This window comes from Petromyzon marinus, chromosome 31 (genome assembly GCF_048934315.1).
Source record: "Petromyzon marinus isolate PM22_M1 ecotype Great Lakes invasive population chromosome 31, UKy_Petmar_22M1.pri1.0, whole genome shotgun sequence".
Classification (NCBI taxonomy): domain Eukaryota; kingdom Metazoa; phylum Chordata; class Hyperoartia; order Petromyzontiformes; family Petromyzontidae; genus Petromyzon; species Petromyzon marinus.
This window is the reverse complement of record NC_133697.1, coordinates 8,824,991-8,845,938: the sequence shown is the minus strand read 5'-3', so window position 1 is coordinate 8,845,938 and position 20,948 is coordinate 8,824,991. Positions and strand designations below refer to the sequence as shown.

The window sequence follows — 20,948 nt, the reverse complement described above, 5'->3', positions numbered from 1 at the left end:
TAGTCGATGAGAGTCCCGTTGCCTTGACGACCAGGCGCCTGTGTTGTTGCGTTGCCTAGCGACGATGGTTAAAGCGCCACGCCATGGCCATGGTGAGTGTAGCGCGGCCCCGGCGCTCGCGTTATTTTGTACACTTTTGGTAAAGAGAGAGCTAAGGGTTTACATAAAATAAAAACCCAGCAGCAATTTAAGGAATTGTTTATATTTTAAAGCAAAAAAAAAATCACACTCACAAACCGCCTCCACAACAAGCAAGCTCTCTTATGTGAAAACCTTGCTCAAGTGGAGACACGTTTTAGTTGTTGAAAATGTAATGGTGTTTGTTGCCGTGCGCTCGACACGTGTTTGGGCCCTTCAGGCCTGTGAAACTTCGTTTTTCGTTGTTGTTGTTGTTTGCAATTACCGTGATTAATCACACATCGAGCACACTTATGGTTTAACGCGTGCGTTTGTGAGGGTGCTCTTAGCAGTGGTAGGAGGCAGTGACCCAGCCATTAATCTGTTTCGGGCCGATAAAATGTGGTACCATTTTGTTGGAAGTCAGCGGTAGTTTGCGTCGTGGATTTATTTGCACCTCCCGTCAGAATGTGGAAATGCCACACCGCCGGCTCAGGGCTGAAGTGGCAATGAACACTTCGTGGAGACTCTTCCTGTCAGTCGATAAGTTCGGTAACCAGAGTGGTGAAGTATGGTCAAATAAACCCTCACGACCCGCGCGGCGCCGAGAGGCCCTCAGCCAGCAGTGGATCTTCGAAGGGGCTAACATTAACCCGTCTGGACCTCCGCTAAGTCGACTCCGCCAAAAGTGAGTTCAGTACAGTGCCCGATTAAGCTAGTGCGGGGCCTGTAGCATATGCTATAAAGGGGCCCTAAATTAAAAAAATAAAACGATTTTTTTTACTTCCATAGTAAAGTAATTGTATTTTTTTCATTTGCTATTCAGCCAGATAATACGACAAATCGCTAACATTAAACACCCAGTCGTCCATATAAGTTGAAGGCAGTATAGTACTATAGTAGTAGAGCAAGTGCAGAATCACTGAACCGGAATTGATCGCTTGAAAAGCATTTAGCGCGGGGCCCTTGAAAGTGCGGGGCCCGCAGCTACATATGTGTAACAACTACATATGTCGTAGCAACTACATATGTAGTAGCAACTACATATGTAGTAGCAACTACATATGTAGTAGCAACTTCATATGTAGTAGCAACTACATGTGTAGCAACTTCATATGTAGTAGCAACTACATGTGTAGCAACTTCATATGTAGTAGCAACTTGTGTGCGGTGACACGGGGAGCGGTAGTGTTAGTGTGGTGAGCGCCCTGCGCTACGAACCCGCACACCGGGAGTTCGATTCCCACTCGCGGTTATCCGGAGCGGGTTCTGGGCCTCCCCTAGGTCGATTCAGCCTCAAATGAGTGGCGGTTTGTGTAAAAATCGCCGCTGCAGAGACAAAGGCGGCCGTGTGTGGTGCTGCCCACCCCACCCCCTCGTGCGCCGTTCCGGCCCTTCACAGGTGCTCGCTAACAGCACTTGCCACAACAGTCTATGAAGGCTACACGGGGGATCTTTGTCTTTGGGGACGTGGCCCCACTTAATACTTAACTATTACTGTGGCAGCCGTACGGACTTTAAGAGGTGCTCGCAAACAATATTTAGGGGACACTCATCATCCGAACACTGTAAAACTTTGTGAGTGTGGGTAAAATATAATACAAAATAGTTTAATTTGGTGTGTATAATGTTTTACTGGTTTGATTACCTTTGCTATAATTTGCACTACTTTCGTTTTTTTATTGTTCGGTGTTGTAACGGTCTGACTCGCTCCTACTGGACATCTGTAAAAAAAAAAACACATTCCTGCGGAGGGAGCTGGTAGGAACGTTGGGTTGCTCGGTCAATGGCCAGGGTCAACGGCGGCGTGGTGTATTCCGCAAATATGCCCGACTGTGAGGGCGGGCACAAGCCGGCGTGAGTAGGTTAAACGTTGAGTTTTATAAGGGCACCACGGGGTGACCAGCCCCTCCCCACCCAGCCCCACCCCACCCAGCCCCACCCAGCCCCTCCCTACCCTCCTCTCTCCACCCAGCCCCACCCAGCCGCACCCCTCCCACGTGGACAGACATCCACAGACATACACAATTAATCCCCTGCCTCCTTTTGATTTAAAGCTTTCGTGACTGCAGGGATTCATATTCTTGGTTCTTTCGGTAAAGTCACGTAGAAGGGAAACAATAAAATATAAAACAATATGAATATGAACCCCTGCCTTCTGTGAATTAATCCTGAATGGGCTTCCAGTCCATATAAGGGCACCACGGGGTGACCAGCCCCTCCCCACTCAGCCCCTCCCTACCCTCCCCTCTCCACCCAGCCCCACCCCTCCCACGTGGACAGACATCCACAGCCATACACAATTAATTCCCTGCCTCCTGTGAATTAATCCCGGTTGGGCTTCCAGTCCACTACGTTTCCTACCAGTAAGAGCTTTCTAGCTCATCGGATTCCTCCACTATAAATAAATATTTTGCTTCTGAGAGCACACCTTGGAGGTAAGGGAAAATGTCACCTGTTGCAAATGCTGTAGGATCTGGCAGATGGAAACGATTTAAAAAAAAAAACCCTTTCTGTTGATCACTGGTATATAGTTCATGCTCATAATAAAGGTTTTTGGGTTAGATCGCGTTAGTATAAATGTGTCGTATCCCTCAACCACCCGACACAGCCAGTAAGATTTGTCACGTAAACAAAACGTGCCACTCAACACAGCCAGTAACTAATTGGCGCGTTTTGTTTACGTGGCGAACCTTACGGACTGTGTCAGGTGGTGGAGGGTTACGACACGTTTATACTCAAGCCAGGGGTATTACACTTGGATGGTCACTGCAAGGGAGTGTCGCGCGCGACATTTGATGAGTTTGTCCGATCCAACAAACCTCGCCGCCTCCACAGTGCTGGATTACGTGCGTGCATACCCGCGATGGCAAATATTTATTCAAACTGGAGGAATCGGATAAGCTATAAAGCTCTCTTTTTTCACAGATGTCCAGTAGGTGGCGGGTCAGAACGTCACAACAACAAATTATACAAAAACACGGCAGGATTACACAGTTTAGGAAAAGGTAAACACATCAATTAAAAAGATATACAACTAAACAATTTTTTTTTATCTTACCAGGCAAAGCCCACTGAGACATTCACTTATTTTTCAGAAGCGAACCGAGGGTGAGGATGGCATCAAATATATTCTTGAACTTGAATCTGTTTGCACACCCCCCCCTCACCACCTCATCCATCCCGAGAAGTTACCTCTGAATGGGGGGCACACGGGGTGAGGTGGGGGGGGGGGGCGGTAGGGCGACTAGCAACACAATCCAGAAACGCACGGTAGGGGCACGACACGGTCAATGTTAAACAGACCTTAAACAAATGTTAAACGCTGAGTAGAATTAGTAAATATGGGACCTGCTTTTGTCTATCATGCATTCTGCTGGAGCTTTCAATGCACTACGTTTAAGATTTTTGTCCAACACCCAACAATCATGCACATATGATGTAAATGATTATGGGTGAATCCCCACCACTGGTGTTAAATATTGCACCAACATATATGGTTTACTCGACTATAAGAATGTATACAAGTGGTGGGCCCAACCACGACTGTTCACTAGGAGGGGGGGGGGGGGGCATGGGACCCCCAGACTCTGATACACTCTTCACTTCAATGTGTGCCTAAACAAACGGATGGTTTTGTGTTTTTGTGTTTATTTACAGGCGAAGGCAACCTCGATAAAAGAAGGAATAGCGAAATGGGTACGCATAAACACACATCGAATGCTTCCTTTTTTAAAATATGTTAATTATTAGGAATGTATTGATTAATAGATGCTCGCGAATAGTACTTGCCCCAAAAGTCTGTTAAATCTATACAGATAATCTTTGTATTTATTCCCCCTCCCTGCCCTCTTCGCTTTTCAACTTTTATATTACTGGTAGGAACCTCCTGGTTACACCACCAGCCCACAGGGGATTATTGTGTCCGTCCATCCGTCGTGCATCCAAAAATGGGAGAGGTGGGGCTGGGTGGAGAGGGGAGGGTGGGGAGGGGCTGGGTGGGGAGGGAGGGGCTGGGTGGGCAGGGGAAGGTGGGGAGTGGCTGGGTGGGGCTGGGTGGGGAGGGGAGGGTGGGGAGGGGCTGGGTGGGGAGGGTGGAGAGGTGCTGGGTGGAGAGGGTGGGGCTGGGTGGGGGGTGGGAGGGGTGGGGCTGGGTGGGGGGTGGGAGGGGTGGGGCTGGGTGGGGGGTGGGAGGGGTGGGGCTGGGTGGGGAGGGGAGGGGCTGGTCACCCCGTGGTGCCCTTATAAAACTCAACGTTTAACCTACTCACTCCGGCTTGTGCCCGCCCTCACAGTCGGGCATATTTGCGGAATACACCACGCCGCCGTTGGCCCTGGCCATTGACCGAGCAACCCAACGTTCCTACCAGCTCCCTCTGCAGGAATGTGTTAATTGTCACGATTCGATCAAATAATTATCGATTCGGGGTTATTTTTGCATTGTGGTGAATGTCGGGCCCCACGATTCGAAGAGCATGTGCGTTTATAATGCACGTATTGTCAGTTACACAAGAACTAATTAAGCAAATGAACCACGTGCATATTTACATCACATAACCATCATGCAGTTCATGACGCCAGAAAACGTTTATAATGCACACATTTCGTGAGTATTAGTTAAAAAAAATTTAGAACTCTTTAAGAGTTGTGAACGTTAATCATTGTTATTTCACAATAAGTTAAATATTTCAGAAATTTTAAACAAGCAACGATAATCATGATATGATGATATTTTTAAAAACGGACTTTACGAAGATTGTGGATCTTATAACGTTATTCATTGTTTTCCTGTCATATCGCAGCCACCCTAGTTTTAATCAATTAATCGATGCATCGTTACATACTGAGTAATTGTGCAGCAATTTGCCAGGAGTTATGGCCCAATTGATTGGACATCAAAGGCACCAACCCAGCATCATCAGCATCATCCGCATTGACTTTTGTCGTCCATAAAATTAACAGTGATGTCAGGATGTTGATAGGGTACAGTACTTAAATTCCTCAGCATGTCCCCCCCCCCCTTCCAATGAAGTGATTTTTGTGGTTACCGTTTAATTAAGGACACCCAGGACCTTGTAATAGGAATGTGGAGTCCGCACCAGTAATTTTGGAATGGTAAATAAGGAGAGCACTGATTTAAAGCTTTCGTGACTGCAGTAATTCATATTCTTAGTTTTTTCGGTAAAGTCACGTTGAAGAGAAACACCTGATGATGACCGTTTGAGTTATGGTCGAAACGTCGTGAGAATTTTTTATTGTTTTATATATATTTTGTTATTTTGTTGTTTCTCTTCAACGTGACTTTACCGAAAAAACTAAGAATAAGGAGAGCACTGTTTAATTCCAATTAAAGCAGATAAGTTATTTGACATTCGGGATAAGTTGTAAACGCGACGTTAATGTATAAATAAACACAGTAATGAGTTTCTGAGCCCCTCAATGACGATTCATGAATTCGTTTAAAAAAAACAACAAAGGTTTGATTAAAATATTGGTGGAACCACTTTGTCCTATTGTGTGAAATGGCTTGGGAATAAAAACACGAAATAGTTAACATTTTGTAACATGACCAAAATCATACATCCTGTCTGGCATTCATTTCATCATCTTAGTCCTTTACATCTTAGTTATCTAATACGGACAAATGTCTTCTGTATGCAGCCATGCCAGAGGTAGGCACCTTTGTGAACAGTAGAGAGATGACCCCTTTTAAGAAGAGTTGAAACTTATTTTTTCGGGAGGCTTTAAGACTCAATGCATGGGTATAGACAAACGACGTTATGACTAACTTCAAAAAATATATTATCACGTAGCATTAATGATGAATGTACTTCACAAAAATAAAACCTTCATTTCATTGTAAATTTCTAGAGACGCGCAAATTGCGGAGGGTATGTATCGACAAATATTAAATCATTTTATATTTCTACACGTGTATATAATAGACGGGGAGGTGCGGTGGTTCGTGCACTGCGCTATTAATCTGGGGACAATGGGCAATCACCTGATTTTAAATAAATTACTGATGTCTATCTGTGAACCTTGTAAACCAATGTTCGTCTTCGTTTGTTCAAGAAGGAAAACTCCAGAATCGTATAAATGGCCAGCAGACTGGTGAACCAAATATTATATTTAATAAAATGTCTACATTATGGGAAAAAAAAAACCTTTGTTTATTTATAATTTAATGAGCTACAATCCATCACGACAGTGCATAACACATTTTGTTAAGACTTTAGTGTACAGTAATTGAATTTGTGAACCGTTAATGTGCAAATTTGTCCTGGGTGTGAAGTTAAATGGCATCTTGTGATGTTTCATCTAAAAAAAACATCGTTGAGGATAGAAATGGGACACCCCCTTCGAAATAATATTTCCACTTCCGGCTCAAGAACACTCGTATACTACAGTAGTGGCATAGCCATCAAGACAGCAGAAGTGCAACTGCACAGGGGTCCACAGGCCAGAGGGGCCCAGGTGCCGTGCTGTAAAGAGGGGGGGGGGGGAGAGGAATTTGACAGGGGGCCCCATTTCATTCCCTGCGCCAGGGCCCTTTCCGGCCACACTATGCCACCGGAATGTGCAGAGCGCTGTTGCCAGGTGAAGAGGGAGGGTGCCGAGATTGGATGTGATGGAGTGAACTCGAGCCATGTACCGGTGCAGATTAATGTGAAATAGAAAGAGAGACGTGCGAATGTATGAGGTGTGCCATTACAATCAGGACTTTAATTTCACTCGGGTGTCCAGATCAGTGACATGGAAAATATGTTCACCCCCAGCACACCGCATTCGGTATACCTTTCGCATTGTGCCTGCGATTTACGAGCCACGTGCCTATTCCAGTCTACCAGCAATCCGCAACATATTGGGTGATGCACACGATGGTACATTTTTGACTCTCTCTCTCTGTCTCCAGGAGGAGAAGGCAGGCGAGAAGGCGGGTGAGGCGAAGATCGTGAAGCTGTACGCGCAGTACCCGCCCATCGAGAAGATGGACGCATCCCTGTCGCTGCTCGCCAGCTGCGAGTGCGTGTCGCGTCCGCCCCCGCTCCCGCTCGTCGTTTGCGCCCCTAATTGCGCTGCTGTCGAAGCCGAGACCCTCGCCCAGCTCCCAGCTCCCTCGGGGGAGGGGATGACAGCTCCGGTAGACGTTAGAGTGGCGTCGTGCAAAGCGTGCGTGTGGCAACGTACGTGCCTGTTTATATTATCACCATCAATTATTGTTGGTACAGTTGTACTGCTGCTCCTATTGCTTCTGTTTATTTGAAGTTACAGTCATGGCGCAATATAGGGGCAGCATAAATAGACATGATACTGGAGGACCAGATGCCATGCTGTAAACCCAGCAGTATAGAATCGAGATCTTCAAACCTCACTCTATATCTGATTTAAATGCACTGTTAAACACAGTGCATCTAAATCAATGGAGTTATGTTTAATATGGAATTCACTTACATATTAAACATAATTCTGTGAAATCATATTCCACGTGAAAGCTACAATTATGTAAATAATGTGCAGCCCTTTATCAATCCACTACTCGATAAAGGCCTCCCCATGCTATGGTGGTGTTTGGGGATTGTGTGACCATACTTCACAATGCCAGTCAGTACAGGTTCGTGAAGGTGAGGGGCCCAGAACTGGTTCAGATATCACTCCCTACTAATTCAGGTCACCAGGTTAATTATGCAATGTGCTAACCACTGCACTGGGTTACCTATTTAAGGATAAACATACGTTTGTAGAATCAGGTACCATGTTACACTTAAATACATGGAATTTGACTTCATGTTAAATTTCACTCTGTGGAATCGGATTGCTTGGATACAATCCTACCACTGTGGAAACATATTTCATGTTATATACATGGGCCCAGATTCCCATTGTGACGATTGTTTGCTTTTGTCAGATTTTTTGTGTAAAAATCTGACAATGTCCCTGATTGGCAACAATTGTGGTGAATCAGCAAAACGATTTAAATCCTACATTTTCTCAAGATGAGATGGAGAGCTGTGAACGTCTGAACTCGGTGAGAGCCCTTTAAGAGACTAAGGTATTTTTTGCAAACGAAACCTGGGGTGCAAAACAATGCCATCATTGTCAGCCATAGTCAAATCACTGCTGGCTGATGCCCTGGCCATCTCTCACGATCCTTCAATGTAATTATCTAGCATCTGCACATGAGCTTGATTTCATCACTCCATCTCTCCTCGGAGAAGGTACTCTCAGAAGTGTTCCATTTTGTGTGTCACTCCATCATTGTACAGTAGAAAATCAAATCTCGGGAAAACAATATGTTCATGAAGACAAACAAAGATGTGACCAAGAGAACATTTGAATTATCCTAACATGCATTTGCAATCATACACATTTCATGCACTGCAATTATGTTTTACATGCAGTCAGATTGCATGGGGGTAGATTTTAAAAATGTGGTTCGACTTGAAAGGGTCTGCGTGCCCTGGTTACTTGCCATTTATTTGCCTTGGGTATTTTTGGAGTTGTGTTTTTTTCACGGTGGTGCATGGACGTGTGTTTGTGCGAGCATGGGGGTGTGTGTGGGCGTGTGTTTGTGCGCTTGTGTACATGTTTGCGCGCATGTGGATGTTTGTGCACACATGGGAGCACGTGGCCATATCTGCTCAGCCTTTGTCGGCGAGCACTGTAATTGATGAATTTGTATCAAGGTTTTGAGGTTAGAGAGTTCCTTTTCAATCTTGGCAAAAACAACTTCATCCGACTCATCCTTGTTTTCGTGCAATATCCCTGTTTTTTTTCTCTCTCTTCTGTCGCACAGGAAACTGTCCTTGTCCACAAATTGCATCGAGAAGATTGCCAATCTCAATGGACTCAGTAAGAGACCGATTTTTGTTCTGCTGATTTACCAAGAGCTGTGTGCTCGCAACGAGATTTCAGATTGCTTTGGGGATTGAGCTCGTTGTGAAGCAGTCTGGTTTTTAGTCTGGCCTTTAAATGTGTCTTTTTAGCAAAACGCGTCGTTTTTTGTATTTATTTTTAAGTGTATTATTTTGAACACTAATTTGTGAGCTGGGTGCCTGGTTTTGTCTTGAATGCGTTATTGGGACTCATTTTCGCGATTAGTGTGTTTAAAATAGCGTGAATCGTGCTGTGTGGTGTTTTAAAATAGCGTGAATCGTGCTGTGTGGTGTGCACGTTGGGCAATGTGACACACCTTGGTGTGTGTGGGCCTTTAAATGTGAGGCGCCGTGTAATGGTGCCCTCTTATTTTAGTTTTTTATCGCCACTGCAGAATTCATCAAGATTTTGTCACTTGGACGTAACAACATCAAAAACCTCAGTGGTCTGGTGAGTCATCACGACTGACACAACACTTCCTGGTTAGAACCAAAACACGTGATATGGTATGGCATTATATAAAACGTATATACATTTTTTAATGTACAATACACTTCTGGACGAAGGCCTCCCGATACTTTGCAGATTGTGGGGGTAATTTTAACGATACAGTATTCCCTCGTTATTCCGAATATTTTTTATTTATTCTGGAAGAATCCGATGATCTATAAAGATCTTTTTCACAGATGAGGACACGTTTCGGCGATGCTCTTGAATAGAACATTTCGCGGATAATGATATTGGCCTATTTAAATAAATACGTAAATAAACTATTAAATATATGTAAACTATAACACGAAAATACAAAAAAGAACTTCACCTCATCACTTTATCTCATCACTTTCCTACATCACATTCCCTCTCATCACTTTCTTTCTTTCTCTCTCTCTCTGGATGCAGTCGTGTAGAGTTCCATTTGCGATTTGCGGATAGCCAAATCGCGGATAGCAAGTTCGTGAATAACGAGTGAATACTGTACTTCACCATGCTGGTCAGTGCGGTATAGTGAAAGTGGGGAGCATAGACGTAGAAGAATCAAAGCACAGTACAACAGTAGATTTTGCTGAACTGCCCCTTTGCTGCCTCACATATGCCACCTCACATATGCCTATGACAACCTAGCATGGATTGTGGTCACCCATCCAAGCACAATCCATGCCCAAACTGCTTAGCTTCTGAGATCTGACGAGATTGGGCACATTCCAGGTGATTTGGTCATAAGCTTTGAACTTATATACAAATATATTAACAGTTTATTATAATATTGACAAGTACTAATAAGGGTCATTTGTAGAGAAAAGTCTCATCGAGTTTCAAGTATTCTTTTTCAGAAGGACCCTATTTCAAGATGTTAGGAAACGTTCCTGTTAGAGTATATTTTACACGCATAAAAAAACGGGAGTGCCCATAGACAACCACGTTCATGAGGAGATCACACAGAAAAGTCCATGCAGATAAATCAGCAACCCCTTTCTAGACTTCCACCTATGGCTAACCGCCCCATTGCCCTACTGATGCATGAGTGTATCTTGCACATCACAATTCCATCTCTGTGTGATCCACCAACCCAACTTCCAAGGCTTTGCATTGCAGACGTGTATCTTTGCTGCTTCACTTTTCTCTGATCGAGTGTGTGTGTGTACACGTATTTGTGATCGCACACACATCTGGGGAGCGGTATTTTCGCGGTTAGGGCTCTGCACTACTAACTCGGTGAACCGAGTTTGATTCCCGCTCACGTCCAACACCAGTGACGATTATTTGAACCAGTACTGGGCCTCTCCTAGATCGACTTAGCCTCAAATAAGTACCTGGTGTGGTGTGTAAACATCACCACTAGGGAGACAAAGGGGTGTTGGCCACCCACCCCCTCGTGTACCATCCTGGCCTTCATAGGTGCTCACTAACAGCACTTGCTCCAGTCTTTTAAGGCTATATGGGGGCTCTTTGTCTTTGTGATGTCAGGAGCGGTGGCGCAGTTGTTAGCGCACCATATTGAAATCCCAGCAACATGAGTTTGATTCCTGACCATGCCTAACGACAGTTACAAAAGTGAGTTCTGAACCAGTTCCGAGCCTCTACTAGGTTGACAGCCTGAAATGAGGACCTGGTTCAGTGTATATATTTATGTGTACATCAGCACCGAGGAGACATAAGTGGCCGGGCATATAGCTGCCTACACCATCCTCTTGCCAAGTGCTCACTAATAACACTCCAAGTCTATTAACCCTTTCCCATTCCGATGATGCACACATACACTATTATAGCGTGCAGTCGTGTCCGTATGGTTCTCTGCGGTGAATGCAATGTCTTTTACAACAACAGCACTATGCCTCTCTAAATAATATTAATGTTAACCACTTGCGCGTTTCGTGATTCAGTGGTGAATGGGACCCACCCTGCAACTTGGAGATGTCTCGGAATGGGGTTAACGACCACATGGGGGATATTTGTATTTGTGGTGGCAGGAGGCTGTGGGTGATACGCTGGAGGAGCTGTGGATCTCCTACAACAACATCGAAAAGCTGAAGGGCATCCACGTGCTGAAGAAGCTGCGTGTGCTCTACATGTCCAACAACCTTGTCAAGGAGTGGAGTGAGTAGTGGGTTGACGTTGGGAGGATGGAGAGCGAGTGGGTGGGTGAGCGAAAAGTGAGTGGTGGGGTGAGTGAAGAGTGAATGAGGGGTAAGTGGTGTGCGAAACCATCCCAGGTGATTGGGCACCTTGGCACAGGCCTGGATAAAATTACATTGTGATCACCTGGATTCAATAAACCACAAAACTCTCAAATTGAGTTTATAATTACAACATTTATTTCATTAAGAAAACTGTGAAAACATACATTCAAAGCACTGTACAGGAAGAACCCAAATTAACACTTTAATTTATTCAGTCTCATAAATTAGTATCACCTTATCCCAATACACAATTAGCATATCTGTTCACGTGAACGCACTGTGAATGCCTGCCACTGTTAAGTGGTCCGTATGTTTTAATGGTCAATGTCAGCTCAGTGCAGAGTCCTGCATTAGTTTGGGTTCCCACAGGTACCCGCAATATGCTCTGACCTCTGAGCTACCCGACCACCTCAATGCGACATGTGTTTTCCAAGTTGGGGCTTCCGGGTTAGGCTGCATGTTGAGCTTTTCTTCTCATTTCTTCTTTCAAACCTCCGGCGACCCACTTCAACTCCTGAAGATGCTTGCAGGAGTTAAGCGGGCGAAAGCTTGAGAGAAGAAACACTCAATACGCAGTCTAACCCGGAAGACCGTGGTTGAAGTACGAGTGGCTGTGAAAACCTAGGTGTGACATCGCCGTGTTGTTTTACTGGGTGGTGGCGGTGTGGCCTAGGCGAGTTTGTGCGGCTGGCCGATCTGCCTGCGCTGGCCGACCTGGTGTTTGTGGGAAACCCCCTGGAGGATAAACACTCGGGCGAGGGGAACTGGATGGAGGAGGCAACTCGGCGCCTGCCCCGGCTGAAAAAACTCGATGGTGAGGAACTTGGTCCATCATCCCTCAAGGGGTTGGTAAAATATGTATCGCTTTGTGAGAAGTCAACAGCGATCGTTCAGCAGTTAGACTGGCCCTCGCTGGGGGGAATGTGGAATTTCCAGCGCAGCTTCAGGGCCACAAACCGAGATGGTTGCTGCCACATGGCTCAGCTCATCCACCCCCAGAAACGTGCGTCCCGGGTTTCTCAGACCCCAGCAGATGAGCTCAATTTATACAGTGGCTCAAGCACTTGACTCAAAGGGGAGAATTGGATAGGGAGACACATGTAATTCCTTGCAACAGGGCCCCATGACAACCATTGCTGTAGGACCACGGCTCAAACCCGTGGGCCTACTGCACCACACAGGGTCTGTCTCATCCCACGCATCATTCACCAACCACATCCTTCATGTTCGCTTTCCCCAAGCACCACCGCCATCACGGAGCACTTCCCCGCCACTCTCACGCATGCAATGCCACATCTAACATCATCGCAGGTGGATTTGACAAAATAGAAACGTACATTGTGAGACCCCCCCCCCCCCCTTATCAATCCATTCCTGGACGAGGGCCTCCCCACACTACTTGGGTGGTGGAGGTTATTTGACCATGCTTCACCATGATTGTCAGTGCGGGTTTGTTATGGTAAAGGGTAGACGTGGAAGCGTCTGTGTTTTCAGAATGGATTTTACTGTGCTGCCTCCTACTGCCCACCACGTAGTCCTGCAGCCCTATTAATACCTCTGTGCATGGTCACCCGTCCAAGCATTATCCAGGCTCAGCTTGCGTAGCTTGCGTGATCTGACAAGATTTAAGTCATTTAGGGTGATAGGCGTCCATCAGCCAACGTCAAATCATCATGATGCCATTGTAACCATCGCGCTGTCCTCGACCCCCCCCCCATGAAGGCTGTCCTGTCATCAGGCAAGACGAGGAGGAGGCCGAGCCCGAGAGTTGAAGAGAGTGATGTGAAGAGGAGAACGGACTCGTCTAATGGCTTCCATGTTCTGTCACAGGCAGTGGCATCTCAGTCCTCTTGTCCTCCACCCCCATTAGAAACTGTTACACGTTTGCCAATATTCACCGACACACCAAGTTCCTGATGGACAATTAAAACAACTAAATCCTGGATTTGTGTACAGGTATGAGGAATGGAGCCAAGAGATCTGACATTTTCTGTTAAATAAAAAAATATATAAATACAATTGCACGTGATCATTTGTAAGTTCTTCCCTTTCATTTGTTTGAAGAAGAAATCAATACGGCATTAACACTGAATTGCCTGTGGTGTCAAGTTTAGCAGTGAGCAACAATGGACTCGCAATCGAGAGCTCGCCAGTTCAATCTCCCTATGCGGCATTTGAAACGATGGTGCACGTTCCTCCACCCATCACCCCCACTGCCGCTGCCCACCTAGCAGTATAAATGGGTTCACTCCAAGTCGATCGCCAGCTCACCGCATGCGTTAGGGTAGAGTGCACGTGCTCCCACCTCTGCCAAAATACCAGGGCCGGTGTGGAAGAGTCGGCCAAAAAGACACGCTGGATGTTTCGTAATATTTATTGGGAAGGGTGCAATTACAATTTCGTTCAGAAACTTTTGTACAAGATACAGTAAATAAACATTGAAGTTGTATTTATTTTGCAAGGAATCAAGCGGATGTGAGATTGCACTCTACATGTATGCTAGATTTGTTATAATGTAACATGCCACGATACATATTTTGACATTTTCATCAGCATTAACATTTGGCAAATTGTGAATGTCTCATTGTTTATAACAGCCTCTTGAAAAATTATGAAAACCATGTTCCAAAACATTGCCTTATAGTTTTATAATCAAAACAAATCTATCCATATCACATATGTTGGCCAAACTGTTACTACACGAGTTAACGTACTGACTTTTTTATACATACAAAAAAACGTCTTAATTTGCTCAATTTGTTTCATGTTCAGTAATTTTGGCTTTAACGATTAATAGATTAATTTATTCATATTCAATCTCAAGCTCAATAATATTAATGAAATAACATTACAGATGCTATAATTTAAAAGCCCACAATATTTGCGCATCGGTATAAGGTTTAATGTTTTTCCAATTGAACACTATATTATTGTTATGCTTTTTTACCCAGGAAAGCTTCACTGAGTCTCAGGATTATTTTTCAGGAGGGTCCTGCCAAAGGTTTTTGCAGGAGGTGGCGATGCTGATAAGTGTAATCCCAACTGAGTAATTTTCAGGTAATTTTTCAGAAATGGGATGTTACATCGTATGTGTTTTTCTAAATTCAGCTGTGGGAGGAAACCCATTCTAAAAAGGGAGAGAACATACCAACTCCACAAGGAAAGGAGCCCGAGTTGGAATAACAATTGTTACAACCTGGACAAAGAAACATGTTTGCAAATGTGCAACCAAGGTTTTGCGTTGACGGCTAATTTAAACACTATCATGGGACCTTTTTTCCCAGTATCAAAGTATGAAAAATAAAAATAGGTTTTACCCTTTCCAGCAATAAAGCAGGTGTTACGATGTTCAAACACCAAATAGATACATTTTGCAAGGAATTAAAGTCTGCATTAACCACACGTACTTGTGGTGAACATGCAAACAAACATGCTCTGATGTGCATTGTCTTTGAAACTGATTGACCTACACCAGAGACGGCCTTCTCTAATTTAAACACTCCTTAAGACAGGCGCACTTTGGAAATCGTGAAGATAATGCCAATACATGGTTTCTCCCCACTTTATTTTATTCTGCATATACCTTTAGTACACCTTTCACCAAATCATCCAGCTCTTTCAGGAGGGATCTTGCCATGTTTTCTCAGTCGGGAGGTGATGTTGCTAAGTGCCAATTGAGTAATGCACATGTAATTTGTCACCGTTGGGATGGTTTTGCTAATCACCGTTAGATTGCAGGGGAAGGGGGGAAGGCATTGCTGTAGGAGGAAACCGAAGTATCTGTCAAATATCTGAAGCTAAACATGCGTTGAGCCTGGATAGTGCTCGGATGAGTGGACCGTTTCGCACGCCCGGTGTGCGTTATCGACTGTGCTCCGCTGTTGGGCGGCAGGGGGCAGTGCAGCCCAAGGCCAATCTTGTCCGCTCCCCACATCTCCACTCCTCCCCGCTGTCCACACGACCGGTGAAGCAGTGACCAGCGTTTGTGGGTTATTGTTTTATTATGCATGCATGCATGCCTGCACACCTTCAAAAGAGTCGGATGCATAAAAAGCACAAGGATTTTTCGATAGCCGCATTATACTGTCGGGGCAAAAGCTGTTCGCACGTGTTAAGGCCACCACGGCGCATGGGGGAATGGTGTCTCCCCAAGTGGTAATGTTTAAAACACAGCACCACGTAGACATTTAAGGCTGAGTCGCCCTAGGGGATGCACAGGACCGGTTCACATATTCGTCATCGATGCTGGCCGTGAGCGGGAATCGAGCGCTAACCACTACACACACCACCGCTCCCCTATATGACCAAAGACCCCCCGCCGTTTAGCCTTTGGGGCAAGTGCTGTTAGCGAGTAGCACCGATGAAAGCCGGCACGGCACACGAGGTGGTCGGGTGGCCAGCACCACGCCCGGCCGCCTTTGTCTCCCTAGCGGCGATGTTTACGCATCAAACACAACAACAACCGCCATTCGCCACTAAGTGGCGGTGACGTCACCACGACGCTTGTGCCAGGCTATGTGCACCCTGAGGCCACGTGAAGTGTCGAACGCCTGCTGGCAGGAGGTCACGGGGCAGACCCAGGTGCCACGGGTCGACTGACTGAGATGACTGGCTGATGCACCACCTGTGCCCCCTACTGTGCCAAACACACGCACACAGCCACGAACACACAAAGAGAACCAGTCACACGTGTTGCGTGTGCACGCGCCGTTGGTTGATTTAGGTTGCGAATGACACCGATGTCATTGTTGGGACGGCGTGAGTTCACTTTGGTGTTTAAACAGTAACCTCACCCTCCCATACACTCCTCACGTTACTCTTTGGTTCTATTCGGTAAAGTCACGTAGGTAAAAAATAAAACAACAAAAATCACGACGTTTCGGCCACAACACAAGCGGCCTTCATCAGGTGAAGGGGCCAGACTGTCTCGAGGACAGCGCTGGAGTGAACACAGCCAAGCTCAGACCGCGACCTTTAAGCTGTGTGAGAGGAATTAAGGTGCCTTGACAAAGGAATTAGCATAAAAATTCGCATTTAATTGGCGGACTTCGCATGATGAACGGTGTAGAGGGGGTGAACATGTGCAGGTCGGCGAGGGGGGGAGGGGGAGTTTACATATTGATGGTGTGAAAAGGGAATTTTAAGAGCTGCGAAAGTTTGGGGTACCACTACTTGAAAAAATATACTGTACCATTGAAAATTAGTTTAATGTTTGGTTCGATTTAGAACATCTTTCCAATGGTTGCTTAATTTGAAACCATCATCTCGGTTGAAATTGTGTCTGTGTTTGTAAATCTGAATTTGGCTCGTGAACAAATCTCTGATAAAAACCCGTGGGTTTGCAAAGAACCTTGGTATCGGAGAAAATTATATCGTGATCACCCACAGCGTTGTAACAGTGATCAGCTACGGCAGAAGAATTCGTTCTGCCGTGTTTCAAATCTGATTTGTGCTCGCGAATTCGGTCAGAGACATGTCACTTCGTCTCCCCGATATAGCAATCACCGCAGGTACAACTCATTTTGTAAACCCCGGGGTACTGTAAGTCAGGAATGACATCCTTCACGGATGGGATCAGATCACAAATTTTGTGTACTGTATTGAACCGGACCTGGATCTTGTGTTTGTTTAGAATTTTGGAAATCTTTTTAGTAACGCCTGCTATATATGGTAGTGTGATGGTTTTGACCGGAGTATCAAGTGGTTTTTCTGTATGGAGGGAGAAACAGCTTGGCAGATGGTACGGTCAGAGTATCCATTCCTTTTGAGGGCCAGGTGTACATGTTTTAATTCACTGGTCAGGTGGTGTTAGTCCGAAATGCAATGAGCCCTATGGTATAAAGTTTTGATGAGATAATTCTTTTGAGCTGGGTGGTGGTGGGAATCAGGTTTCAAGTAGGAATCTGTGTGTGTGGGTTTCCTGTAGACAGAATGCCCCAATGAGCCATCAGGTCTCCTCTCAAACAGAACATCTAAGAATGGTAGCTTGCCATCTTTCTCCATTTCCATGGTGAATTTGATGGCGGGATGTCTGGAATTGATGTGGCGTAGGAAAAGGTTCAGAGCTGGGAGGCCATGTGGCCAAATGACGAAAGTGTCATCCACATATCTCTTCCACATATCTCTTCCAAAGGGAAGGTCTGAGGGTAGAAGTCTGGATGGCGTCCGATTCAAATTTCTCCATGAAAACATTGGCTATCACTGGTGACAAGGGGGAACCCATGGGAGTACCCTCATTTTTCTTGTAGAAGGAACCATTCCAAGTGAAGTAGGTGTTGGTGAGGCAGTGCCTGACCAGCGTAGGTACCTCGGGGTTTAGTCCATGTTGTACCAAATTTTCAATGATTTCAATGGTATCAGGTACCGGGACCTTGGTGAACAAGGAGACCACATCGAAGCTGACATGGATATCGTCAGGGGACAGTACAACGTCTTTTACCATAGAAACCAATTGGGCTGAGTTAAGTACTGCTGAGGAGGTCTTGTCAGTGAAAGGTAGCAAGGTATCTGACAGAAAACGTGCTAGCTTATAGGTAGGGGAGTTGATCGTGGATACGATGTCATCAGCTGCATCATCATCACAAGCTGCATCAGCTGTATGACAATAAACTTCATCATCCCACACTGCGTAATCATGATACAGAAATCATCGGCATCTGTATCGCAAAGCTGCGTCGGCTACATTGAAGGCTTCGTCGTTATCAGCAGCAGCATCACAATCTACATTATCATCGTCAACAGATTCATCATCATAAACTGCATCATCATAAACTGCATCATCATTAAGCTGCATGAACATCACCATAATGAATAATCGTATCGTTACGAACATATCATCATCAACAGGTTATCTGTATGGATAATTTGAATGTTATCCCCTCGTATGTGTGTTGGTTTTCCTGGTGCTATGATTTCCTCCCATGCCCCACGAAAATATCCTTGTGCTATTTATCAAAACTATCTCAATGGAGCAGGATCCTTCTGAATGAGTATTGACCCGGAGGCTTTTCTGGTTGCATAAAGAACCCCACCCATGGATGATCCCATACTCCCTTCCTCTCGTGATCCGGCAACCCCAGTCTAGCGTATGCAGTAGTCTCTATCCCTAGTCGACTCAGCCTTACAGAAGTACCATAAACACCAGTTCAACCCTAGGTCTACTCAGCATTAAATGAGTACCAGGACACACTAGTATTAGTTTGAACTCCAGTATATACCGATCACAAAACTTCCTAACCATATTCAAGAAATCTCACGCAGCCAGACCCCCCAGTAGCGCGTCTATTGAGATCCATTGAGCTTAACCATACAATGCCTTTTAAAGGCCACGTGTCTTGAGTAAGCAACTTCAAAGGTGCTGGAGGAGGCGTCCTACAAAAACAACCGCTGGATGAAGTTGACCGCTCAGAAGAAGCCGCTTTGAACTCAAAGGGGAATTCACAAACCACAGCTCCGGGGACCTGAGTCCTGTTGGCCTTGCATTTTGCACAGATCTGCCGTTCTTCAGCCGTGAGAGACTTCAAATAACAGCATAGACCAGTGTTCTTCATTAATTTTAAGAGGGGGTGGGCACTTTCGCCGATAAGACATAATCAGTGTGAGAGCCCCCACAATTTTGGTTAACCATCGGGGTTTGACAGCAGCACGATAATGATGATGATGGGGTGATGTTCTCACTATTTGTGTATTGGTGGGGGGCCGCACTAAAGGCCACCAGGGGCCGTCAGTGGCCCGCGGGCCTCGCAATGAAGACCACTGTCATAGACTGGACCACAATTGGCGTGTCCACATTAGCAGGGCTTCATTTCTCACTCGATATTCCACGGAACGTTGCTAGGCTGGCTTTGGAGTAAGGATTACCGGTGTAAGGTAACTTCCACAATAGAACAAGGTACGCCTACCTGTAGTATTCCTGTATCACTGTACCCAATATTCCTGTACCCTATATGCACACAGCAGCACACATCAAAGTATCCCGAGGACAACAAGGCGAAGTTTATATGGCTGGATGCCACAATAATCTACGGAACAGCGCTCCGGACTGTTCTGGCTGAAATAAATAATCATCACGAGCCATGTTGTATCTACTGCTGGATGAGCCATGTTCCATCCACTGCCGGATTGCAAGGACTTCTTCCTGAGGTGTGTGTTAATCTTTGGTTGACTTGGTCTCAAATTAGTACCCGGCGCAGCTTATACACATCGCTACTAGAGAGACAAAGGCGGCCGGGCGTGTGTGGCTGCCACCTCCTCATGTGCCGTGCCGGCCTCCATAGGCGATTGCTAACATCACTTGCCCCCAACAGTCTGTTCAATGCTATCCAGGGAAATCGTTGTCTTCTTGTAATGTGTGGTACTGAATTTGAAAGTCCTCTTCGAAGGGTTCCTTCCCCACAGCTGCTTTTGAGTTAAAGCTCCGTGTTTTGTGTTGCGTGGGAAAGACCGCCTTCGCCTGCGACTTTATTGCCGGGCTCACCTGAGACTCTACTGGACATCTGTGAAAGCTACTGGAAGTCTTCAAAAGAGCTTTGTAGCTCATCGGATTCCTCCAGTATAAATAAACATTCTGATTCTGTGGCCGGTAGCGTGCGATACAATGAACATGAATTTAGACCACGTCACTCCACCGCAACCACGCAACAATTTAGAATGCTGGAGTGTATATGGTGGTTGTGATTTATAGATGATGATGATGGCCCGGATGATTAATGGTGGTTGTGTAGTTTATAAATGACGAATGTTTAAACTAACGATAGTTTGCAATGAGCTCACGTCACCCCAACATCCACTAAAGGCGCTTATATATTCACCATCATGTCAAAATAAACTATCGTACTGTACATAATAAAGGTTTTTTTGTTAGGTCGCGTAAACATAAAAAAACCCGCCACCACCCGACACAGCCAATTAATAAGGTTTGTCATGTAATCAAAACGTGCCAATTATTTACTTCTTCACCACACCAGTGTGTTGGAGAGTAAATCCGCACCATTTCTCTGGTGATTGCAACCAGCTTAATCGACGCATTCATATTTACGCGATCTAATCCAAAAAAATACCATTTGTTTTTTATATATCACGAAAGCCTACGTGTTAATCTACCGTACACTGTATTGCTACAATTCTTCATAGTGCCAACGGCAGAAAAACTGCTGTGCCTTTTTCATGAACTTACATTTCGGCATGGTTTGCACGTTACAGGGTGTTCTGGGTCCAAACAGCTGAAATAAACGTGTACCAGGAAAGCATCACCGACTCTTTTTTGGGGAGGGTTCT

The 20,948-nt window shown here is 45.4% G+C and overlaps 1 protein-coding gene across 3 annotated transcripts; it reads left to right on the top strand.

Moving 5' to 3' along the window:
• Window positions 1-13,691, top strand: DNAL1 (dynein axonemal light chain 1). 3 transcript variants are annotated; one of them, XM_032963898.2, is made up of 8 exons: window positions 1-92; window positions 3,778-3,816; window positions 7,034-7,143; window positions 8,915-8,970; window positions 9,389-9,444; window positions 11,463-11,589; window positions 12,346-12,486; window positions 13,395-13,691. In XM_032963898.2, the coding sequence occupies exons 1-8, from the start codon at window positions 84-86 to the stop codon at window positions 13,442-13,444; spliced, it is 588 nt and encodes a 195-aa protein (XP_032819789.1). In that variant the 5' UTR covers window positions 1-83; the 3' UTR covers window positions 13,445-13,691. The 3 variants fall into 3 exon arrangements, with proteins under 3 accessions (XP_032819789.1, XP_032819791.1, XP_032819790.1); XM_032963900.2 differs by lacking the exons at window positions 1-92; window positions 3,778-3,816 and adding an exon at window positions 6,575-6,717; XM_032963899.2 differs by lacking the exons at window positions 1-92; window positions 3,778-3,816 and adding an exon at window positions 6,715-6,909.
• The last annotated feature ends 7,257 nt before the right edge of the window (window positions 13,692-20,948 follow it).

What these genes read in the sequence shown, in the direction of transcription:
- DNAL1 (XM_032963898.2), top strand. An exon ending in TCGCTGCTCGCCAGCTGCGA is followed by an intron (nt 7,144 to 8,914) that starts GTGCGTGTCGCG and finishes TCTGTCGCACAG; the next exon opens with GAAACTGTCCTTGTCCACAA. An exon ending in CAACCTTGTCAAGGAGTGGA is followed by an intron (nt 11,590 to 12,345) that starts GTGAGTAGTGGG and finishes GGTGTGGCCTAG; the next exon opens with GCGAGTTTGTGCGGCTGGCC.